This window comes from Mastomys coucha, unplaced genomic scaffold (assembly GCF_008632895.1).
Source record: "Mastomys coucha isolate ucsf_1 unplaced genomic scaffold, UCSF_Mcou_1 pScaffold7, whole genome shotgun sequence".
NCBI lineage: Eukaryota > Metazoa > Chordata > Mammalia > Rodentia > Muridae > Mastomys > Mastomys coucha.
The window spans coordinates 40,224,282-40,233,919 of record NW_022196913.1 but is presented as its reverse complement, the minus strand read 5'-3'; the positions used below and the strand labels follow the sequence as shown (position 1 = coordinate 40,233,919).

The following is a 9,638-nucleotide window of genomic DNA, read 5'->3' as shown; positions in this document are numbered from 1 at the left end:
ACTCAGAAATCCACCTGCCTCTGCCTCCCAAGTGCTGGGACTAAAGGCGTGCGCCACCACTGCCTGGCGGGGATGTATCTCTTATCTCAACTGGTCCGACCTAGGTTTGTCTAGGAAATGGAAGCTTCCAGGAGCACATCTGCTTCAATGTAGCTTCTTACAGATTGAATGTCCCTAAATCCCTTATGCTCCTAGGAGAAGTTCCTTTAATTTCATGACTTCAGAGTAAGCAATAATATAATTCAATCAAGGCATGTTGAATTATATTCTGTTTCCTTGAATGTAAAGTGTGAAGGACATAATGATATTGCTTATATGCAAAAGATAAGATTCAAGTAAGACTTCCATTACAATATTTCTGCTTAGTCTCTTATCTCACATTGAAATGCAAAAATGGAAAACTTGAGTAGTCAAATATCTGTTTGCCTGAGATTATTAGATTAAAAGATTTGTTGCGTAGCAGGTTGGTGGTGATACACACCTTTAAGCGGAGGCAGAGATGGATGAATCTCTGAGTTCGAGACTAACCTTGATACACAAAGAAAGCTCCAGGTCAGCCAGGGCTACTCAGAGAAACCCTGTCTTGGGGGAGGGGGTGCTCGTGCCTATCTTACTTAGGGTTTTACTGCTGTGAACAGACACTTATAGCATTTAATTGAGGCTGGCTTACAGGTTCAGTGGTTCAGTCTCTTATCGTCAAGGTGGGAGCATGGCAGCATCCAGGTAGGCATGGTACAGGAGGAAGAACTGAAGAGTTGTACACCTTCATCTGAAGATGGATAGGAGAAGACTGGCTTCCAGGGAGCTAAGATGAGGGTCTTAAAACCCATGTCCACAGTGACACCCTCCCACAAGGCCACACCTAGTCCAACAAGGCCACATATCCAAATGGTGCCACTTCCTGTGCCAGGAATATTCAAGCCATCACATTGCTCATGTTTGTATGTACCAGTGAAGGAGGGGCTAGAGAGATAGCTTAGTGGTTAAGAGCACCAACTACTCTTCCAGAGGTCCTGAGTTCAATTCCCAGCAACCACATGATGGCTCACAACCATCTGTGATGGGATCTGACACCCTCTTCTAGTATTTCTGAAGACAGCTATAATTGTACTCACATACATAAAAATAAATAAATGAACCTTAAAAAAAATCCTGTGAAGGAGTAACTAGCAATTTTTATATCCCATTTCTAAAAACATGGTGTTAATCTTCATAAACTATAACTTCATTTGTACTTCTAATAGGTTTCATTTCTTATTCCTGAATGTGGGTTGTTATCAAAAGAGCTAAAAGGCCTGGTCATGGACATTGGATCCTATTACTCTGTGAAGAACTTACCTCTTCATGAATTAATTACACATGAATTTATCAACACCTTTGTAAAGAAAGGTAAGAAAAAGCATGTAGAGTTTCATATGAGCAAGACAAAATGAAGAGCTATCGGAAGACCTCAGCAAAATGTTGGGGTTCTTCACTTGCTTTTAAAAGGGCCCATAGAGGTTAGATCATGTGATCAGCTGCGTGCATCACTTCTCCATCCGTCAGTATTGTCATTTTCCTTCCTGTGTCCTCTTTAGGTGACAGCTAGGTATCTTACCAAATGTAATAGCCCTTGCAATAACCCAGTGAAGTAGGTTGAATCCCTACAGATGAAGATTAAGTAGCTTTTGAATATTAACTTGCTCAGATAGTTTCTGAATATTAACTTAGAACTTTGCATCAATGTTTTGTCCTCTTGCCTCTTCATGGTGTACCTTTCTGCTAGAATCCTCAAGATTACTGGTTCTACTCTGAGCCCATTTTCAACCTGTTCATAGTAAACTTTCACTAAAAGACCCAGAATGTGACCTGATCGTGGGGGTGATCTAACTGGAGCCCATCATGTATATGTTCCAACTTATCCCTGGGATTTATTAAATGATTTAGAGCTGTGCTAGATGCTGTCTGTTACCTACCTAGAAGATTCATTGTCATATGAAAATAATTCATAAACAAATGTTGTGCTACTTTAATTATTTAATTACTTTTCTTGACTTTTTCTTACAGGTTCATTCTCTGCATTAACATACAATACAAGTATTGATGAGGATAATACTGTTGCTCTCCTACCAAATGGTGACAGCATTCATTTTTTTTCTCCTTTCCTCATTAGAAAAGAAATAGCACTGCTTTAAAAAAAAAATTAAGGAGGGTAGAGAGATGGCTCAGCAGTTAAGAGCACTGGCTGCTCTTCCAGAGGTCCAGAGTCCAGTCCCAATTGGTAGCTTACAACTATCTGTAACTCCAGTTCCAGTGAGTCCAGTGCCCTGTTCTGGCCTCCATAGGCACCAGGCACATCCATGGTACACAGACATAAGATGAGGATAAAACACCCACATACATAAAAATAATAAAATAATACTTTTTTAAAAGTCAAGCCATACAGCTCTAAACACACTAAAATGAAGCCTATCTTTGTACTCCTTCATAGATGAACCCATTTGATGTTTATTCTTCAAGAATTTATAAGCATAATTTTTTTTTTTTTTTTTGGCTTTGTTTTTGAGACAAGGTATCCCTGTGTAACTTTGGCTGTCCAAGAACTCACTCTGTAGACCAGGCTGGCCTTAAACTAAGAGATTCGCCTGCCTTGTCTCATGAGTGCTTGGATTAAAGGCGTATATCACCAGGCATAAAATATTTAACATTGGTTATATGACATGGCTTCTCAATAGTTTTATTTCCCAAGGTGTATGACATAGACATGTTCCTGCTTCCGTGCATATGGTTGTGATTTAGAACTTTTTGTTTTGTTTTCAGATAGTATCTTGCCACTTAGACCAGGGCGACCTCAGATTTTCATTTCTCCTGCCTCAGCTGTCCAAGTGCAGGGATTGCACTCATGAACCATCACATCTCTACCTGGCTTTCACATATAGCTTTTAAATGTTTTGAAGATATTTGAAGTAGGGGCTGGAAAGATGGCTCAGCAGCTAAGAGTGATTCCTGTCATTGCTAAGGATCCAGATTCAGTTCCCAGCACCCACATGGCAGCTCACAACTCAAGTTCTAGGAGATTTGACACCCTCTTCTGACGTTCACAGGCTCCTTGGTGTACTTACAAGCAGGCATACAAATATATATATTAAATTAAACTAAATTAAAATTTAAAGATGGTATTTGAAGTAATATACAGACCCCAGTTTGATTATTTCTTCCTTTAAACAAATTTATTTGTTTCAAGTTTTGCTATTGTAATATCTACATATATATATATGATAGATAATACTACCAAACATGGTGGCTCAATCCTGCAGTCCCAGTATTTGGAAGACTGAACCAGGATGATTGCCACCAGTTTGAGCCCAGCCTCAGCTATAGAGCAAAGATCTAGACCAGTTGGGTACAGTGCTAGATAATATCAATGTGCTATAGACAAGTTCTTCCTGTATACTTACACTGACATTTCACTGCTCAGATGTCTAGCTTTCTTAGAAAACATCAGCCATATTTTAACATCTCTGTTACAGGAACTATTGTTTGATTTGTAGGGAAATTAATTTTATCACTGGATAAAGATACCTATGAAGAAACTGGACTTCAAGGTCATCCATCTCGGTATTCTGGTAGAAAAAGTATGAAGTTCAGTAAGTATTATGTGTGTTCCATTGGTGCCTAGCAAGTCAGTTTTCTTGTAATAACATGTAAATGCCTTACCTCTGATCTCTAGTCAGAAAAATATGGTTCTTGCCTTTGAAATCCTGACTCAAGGAGCTATTGGTTGCACTTCCTGGGGGATTAGTTGGTGCTGTTAAATTGTTCCTCTTTGGCTGTACACCACATTTAGTAAGGGTTATAGAAGTGGACTACCCCTTGCATGCAGTGGAGAGGAACAACTTGATGTGCTTCTCAGTTTCTTTGTGATTACTGGTGGAAATTCACAAGTGAAGAGGTGGTTTTGAGGAAACTGTCTGGTGTGGACATCAGTAACTAAGACTAGCACAGACACACGTAGATTGATCTTTGATCTAGGAAGGGTTTAAAGTATTTAGACCACCTATAGTTAGCAGCTCTCAACACTAGAAGTAGCCCGCTGAGAGATATGTTTTTGATGAAGTCAAAAGTTGAAGAACAAAAATAATCTGTACTTAGAAACTTCCCAAAATTTTAGACGTTTCTCTACAGTGTAAGCTCTGTATAATTTGAACGAAACAAGTATTCTTCTTTCTATTTTAAGTCATTTCCATTGATCTAATGGATTTATCCCTTAACCTGGATTCTAAGAAGTCTAAAAGAATATCTTGGTCCTTCAAAGAAAAGAAGCCTTTGAAGTTTGATTTCCTTTTGGCGTGGCATCATACAGGTATGAAGTGTGGCTTATAGAGTGATATGGGGAGTTTGAGATCTGTTGGGCATAACGGAGGGCCGAGTGATGATACACCACTGTGGTCAGGGGACATTGCTCACGTAGGTGTGTGGGCATTGTGATGGAGCTGCTCTGGCTTTCCAGCTGTTGCCAGCACCTCAGCTCAGGGTAAGTTTTGAAGCAATCTGCCCCAGTTTTCTTGGGTTTTCTGCACATATAGAGAGAGCTTCACGGTGGCTTCAGAATGGCTAACATGTAATCTATCTCTTCTTTCCCTCTGCTTATATTAAAAAGTCTTAGCTAGAATATTTCAAATCAGCATCAACTGTAATTATATGTGTGTGATCTGTTTATCATTATTGCACGATAGTAACCCAGGCAGACTATTAAATGCCAGATAGCATTTGTTATGACTTTTAATTGATTAGAATACTAAATTTAGCATCAGCTTTAATGTTCATCAAGTATATTAATTTGCTTACAACTTCCACATGTATTGCTCCTTATAGATGTATATCTTTGGCCCATTACAAGATTGTAACGAGTCAGAGCATTGGGAATTATGGTGGTATAGTATGTCCTTTGGAGGACAGGGGAAAAAAGTACGTTTTGGAACTCTACATCTGTCTGCTCCTCATGGGAAGTTCTTGACACTCTCAGCCCCAGATGGCCTCTCTCTGTCCAAATGTTACAATGCTCAATTCCTCTCCTCTTTCTGCATACAGCAGATATACAAGAGGGGAAGATGTTTTCTAATGTTTCTGCAGCTTCTCCAAGGACTGTTCATGCAGTAGGTTTTGTTTTTTTAATATTTATTTTTCTTATGTATGTGAGTACACTGTTGCTATCTTTAGATATACCTGTGGAGGGCCTCAGATCTCATTACATATGGTTGGGAGCCACCATATGGTTGCTGGGAATTGAACTCAGGACCTCTGGAAGAGCAGTCCAGTGCTCTTTAATTATGGAGCCATCTCTCCACTCCTTTTGTAGCTTCTTATTCCTAGACTACTAATTACTGCCAGAGAAGCTAAGGATGTTCCTGAGATTTTTACACCCTCTACCAGCCAGCAAAGTCAGCCATAAGTGTCCTGGGTGCAAGTCCTGGCTCAAAAGATAAAGGATTGATTCCTCACAGTGGTAGCTGTTGACCAGTCAGGAAGCCCTGCTGGCAAGCTGATATAGTTACTCTCAGAACTCAAAGGCCTAAGAACCTGGATCCAGGAGCAGGAGAAGCCAGGCGGCTCAGCTCTAGGAGACAGAGTGAATTTACCTCAGCCTTGTTGTTTTCTCTGAGCCCCTGTTGGAAGCCACATGTCCACCCACCCTAAAAGTGGGGCTTCCCTTCTCAGTCCATGAACTCACATGCCAATCTCCTTTTGAAACACCCAAACAGACACACCTAGAAATGAGGTTTAACCACTAATCCAGTTTGACACGGAGAATTAATTAACAAGTAGGAGAATCAGCATTTGAGTAAGTTCACCAAATCCCAGTTGGCATAGAGTGTCCTAGAGTTGGTGTATGCATCATGGGTTACATTACAGAATAGAAGGGTAGAGCCCTAGAAACACAGTCCTTTTATAGTGGGAGTAAGCCTTCCTGCTCTGCGCACAGATGGTGGGGGGATCGTTATTTCTATGTTACTAGACAATAAACCAGCCCATCCTGTGCTCTAGAGGGGGTGTCTGTTTCTGTCTTCCAAGGCTTTTGGTTGCACAAAATTCTTTGAAAAGATAAAGTGGATTGTCCTGGGTCTTCAAAGGGATGAGTATGAGATTCTGCTTTCATTCAGTGCCTCTAGTGTTTCCTATTAAATTGTACAAATAAATTTCTTTTATAGGCTTCACTAACATCCCTATATAAGGAATACTTTGGGATTTATATACGAGTTCAGATTTTCTTGTTAAAGCAAGTAAGACGAGTATGGGCCTGAGTCAGAGGTATCATGAGATTTCCAGGAAAGGTGAAAAAGGTTCATAGTACTTTAGCATAAGCAGTGGAAAGCAACTTCAAGCGACTGTAATTAGGATATAGCTCTGCCTGGCTTCCATTTTACCTTACCTTTAACCTTTTACCTTTAATCTTACCTGTCTGCCGTAACTCAAAAGGGAACAGGATAGGTGTTGGGTATAGAGATACATGCCTATAAAGGGAAGGGAGGTGGGTAGGAGGATCATACATTCAAGGCCAGCTATCTACTGAGAGCCTGCGTCAGAAACAGGCCCAAAAAAGAAAGGGTAACAGAGGTGGATCCAGACGAGTTGTAACAGTGTTGACTCGGTCTTGTCTGGTGTGTTTTCAGGTACAGAAGAATCAACAATGATGTCGTACTTTTCCAAATACCAAATTCAGGAGCATCAGCCCAGAGTGGCGTTGAGCACAGTAAGAGAGCTGCAGTGCCCAGTGCTGCAGAGCAGCAAGCTGGCAGGAGAGCCAGAGGAGGCCTGCAGTGCCCCGGAGCTCTTTGACTGGCTTGGTGCTGTCTTCTGCCATGCGGACCTGTGGGTATATGAACTCCGGAGTTCATCGCTTGTGTTCACTATGAGTTTGATACTTTGGATGTGGTTATGTAGTGGTTGTAAATACATTCCCCCCCCCCCTTTTCCTTTTTCTGGCAGAAATAACGAGCCTTCTGATTTCATATCCACCTACTGCTGTCCCCAGCCAAGCACGGTGGTAGCCCAGGCTTGTCTGTGTACAATCACAGGTTTCGTATTGCCAGAGAAGATTCTTGTCCTTCTGGAACAGCTGTGGTGAGAACTCTTCTTGGCTGCGTCTCTCACTTACTGGTGCTACGTTGGGATGTTGGGGACTTCTGTTAGTGTGGTTGGTACAAGGCAGGGCCCCTCACATTTATTCCTTTTTTCCTTGCTTGGCTCAAAGTATATAGTAACAGCAAAACAACAACAACAACAACAAAATCTTATAGTTTTTAAGATTTATTTTATTTATGTCCACGTGTGTGTGAGTGCCACTGGAGGCCCCAAGAAGGCTTCAGACTCCCCGCTGCTGGAGTTAATCAGCACCTGCGAGTCTACCCATGTGGGTGCTGGGAAGCAAACTTGGGTCCTCTGGAGGTAAGTGCTTTTAACTACTGGGCCATCTCTTGGGGCCTGACATAATTATTCTTGCTGATAGAGAAGATGCGATTTGAAGGTACTTAACCCTTGAGGAAAGCAGAGCCTCAGTAGGCTTCTTGAACCAAGCTGCTCAATTTCCTGGTTCTGTTTTGAGCCATTTTTATGCAAAAGTTTGACACTACTTGAAAACACTTCAATATTCTGTGGAACAAATTATAATCTATGTTAAGTTTAAGAATTCTACAAAGTCTTTCATTCAGAATTAGGTAGGAAGCCCAGTGTGGTGGTTCATGCCTTTAGTCCCAGCACTTGAGAGGCAGAGGCGGGTGGATGAGTTCAAGACCAGCCTGGGGTACATTGTGAGTTCTAAGACAGCTAGACCCATAGAGAGACCCTAGATTACTTTTTGTTTTCCCTTCTGTGCTGGAAGACCTTGAGTATGGTAGGCAAGTGATAAACACTAAGTCCCTGACCCAGCAAGAATATTACTCTTACTGGGAGAGAGCCCAGCCGGAGAGCTCAGGAGGATAAAGACATGTGTGGCCAACACTGACAACCTAACGCTGATCCACAGAGGACCTGCAAGTTTTCTTCTGCCGCCCACACAGGCACACGTATTTAATCACAAACAAAACCCCACCTTAGTAGAAGGGAAGCTGTAATGTTGTTTGAGCAGGGAGGAGGTTATTCTCTTGGTCTTAACTGATTTTCCAGGCTATGAGTAAGAGCTGCTGCCATTACCCCCTGAGTGATACGTTAGTTAATCTTATGGCCCTCATAATGTAACACCAAGTATTTCACTTACAGAGCCTAGTTTTTATAAATCAAAACAGAGTCTCAGCTTAATTAGAACATTAGATAATTCCTTTAATATAGATGTCCTTGACCTCCTGTTTATAAGAATTTTCTTTCTTTTTCAGTCACTACTTTGATGAACCAAAGTTGGCTCCATGGGTCACCTTGACAGTTCAAGGCTTTGCAGACAGCCCTGTTGCGTGGAGAGAGAAGGAACATGGCTTCCATAAAGGAGGAGAGCACTTGTACAATTTTGTGGTTTTCAATAATCAGGACTATTGGCTTCAGATGGCTGTTGGGGCAAATGATGACTGCCCACCATAAAAAAAATGCAAAGTTTAAAGCCACATCTTGTTTGTTTGTTGTCATATTTCCTCATCATAAAGGGCTATGTGTCACCCAGACTTGCTACTGTAATTAGCTTCTCAGCTCAGCACTGGTTTGCTTCCTCCTCTGCCATGGCCCCTGTGTACTAGATGCTTATCCTACCATCAGCTCTGAGCTGATTTTTCAGTTGAACACAGTGTTGCTCACTGCAGAGCAGAGTAACTGGCATGATAGGGAAAAGCAGGATTGGAGCACTTGGTGAGGTCTCTAGGTGCTAATCATGGATGGACTGTTCTAGTTTGGTTTTCTGTTGGCCACAAGCAACTTCCTTGAGGGAAAGACAGACTACAGTCCTTCATCAGTGGAAGTTGAAGCAGGAACTTAAGAGACAAGAACTGAAGCAAATGGGCTGGAGAGATGGCTTAGGGGTTAAGAGCATTGAGTACTCTTTGAGAGGTCCTGCGTTCAATTCTCAGCAACCAACCACATGGTGGCTCACAACCATCTGTAATGGGATCTAATGTCCTCTTCTGGTGTGTCTAAAGACAGTGTACTCATATACATAGGAGAACTGAAGCAGAGGCCATGGAGGAATGCCACTTTCTGCCTTGCTCACCTAGCTTTCTTATATAGCCCAGGACCTGCTTAGGAGTGGTACTGCCCACTGTTGACTGGGCTCCCTTCTATCAACCAGCAATCAAGAAAATACCCCAGAAACATGCTTATGAGCCAGGTCGATGGAGGCAATTCCTCAACTGAGGTTTCTTCTGCCCAAGTGTATCAACAGATAGCCAAGATGAACCATCACAATTTCTGTGTGTCCCCAAGATCTCATGTTAATATTAATAAAATATAGTACAAATGGCAAAGTCACACAGCCTTTTAAGAACACATTACTCTCAGCTACCTCTCCAGCACCGTGTCTGTCTGTATGCCACCATGCTTCCACCATCATGAGAATGGACTAAACCTCTGAACTGCAAGCCAACCCCAGTTAAATGTTTTCCTTTACAAAAGTTGCCATGGTCATGGTGTCTCTGCACAGCAATAGAAACCCTAAGACTGGGCCCTTGACAAAGTAGGTGTTA

At 41.8% G+C, this 9,638-nt stretch overlaps 1 protein-coding gene across 1 annotated transcript in view; it reads left to right on the top strand.

The window, feature by feature from the left end:
• The window catches only part of Rpp40 (ribonuclease P/MRP subunit p40), a 10,411-nt gene extending 990 nt beyond the window's left edge, over nucleotides 1–9,421 (top strand). The window contains exons 2-8 of the mRNA XM_031359347.1: nucleotides 1,245–1,389; nucleotides 2,047–2,115; nucleotides 3,531–3,626; nucleotides 4,217–4,342; nucleotides 6,651–6,849; nucleotides 6,967–7,101; nucleotides 8,349–9,421. Coding sequence (XP_031215207.1) covers nucleotides 1,245–1,389; nucleotides 2,047–2,115; nucleotides 3,531–3,626; nucleotides 4,217–4,342; nucleotides 6,651–6,849; nucleotides 6,967–7,101; nucleotides 8,349–8,547 — 969 coding nt within the window. The 3' untranslated portion in view covers nucleotides 8,548–9,421. The remainder of the gene's footprint in view (nucleotides 1–1,244; nucleotides 1,390–2,046; nucleotides 2,116–3,530; nucleotides 3,627–4,216; nucleotides 4,343–6,650; nucleotides 6,850–6,966; nucleotides 7,102–8,348) is intronic.
• The last annotated feature ends 217 nt before the right edge of the window (nucleotides 9,422–9,638 follow it).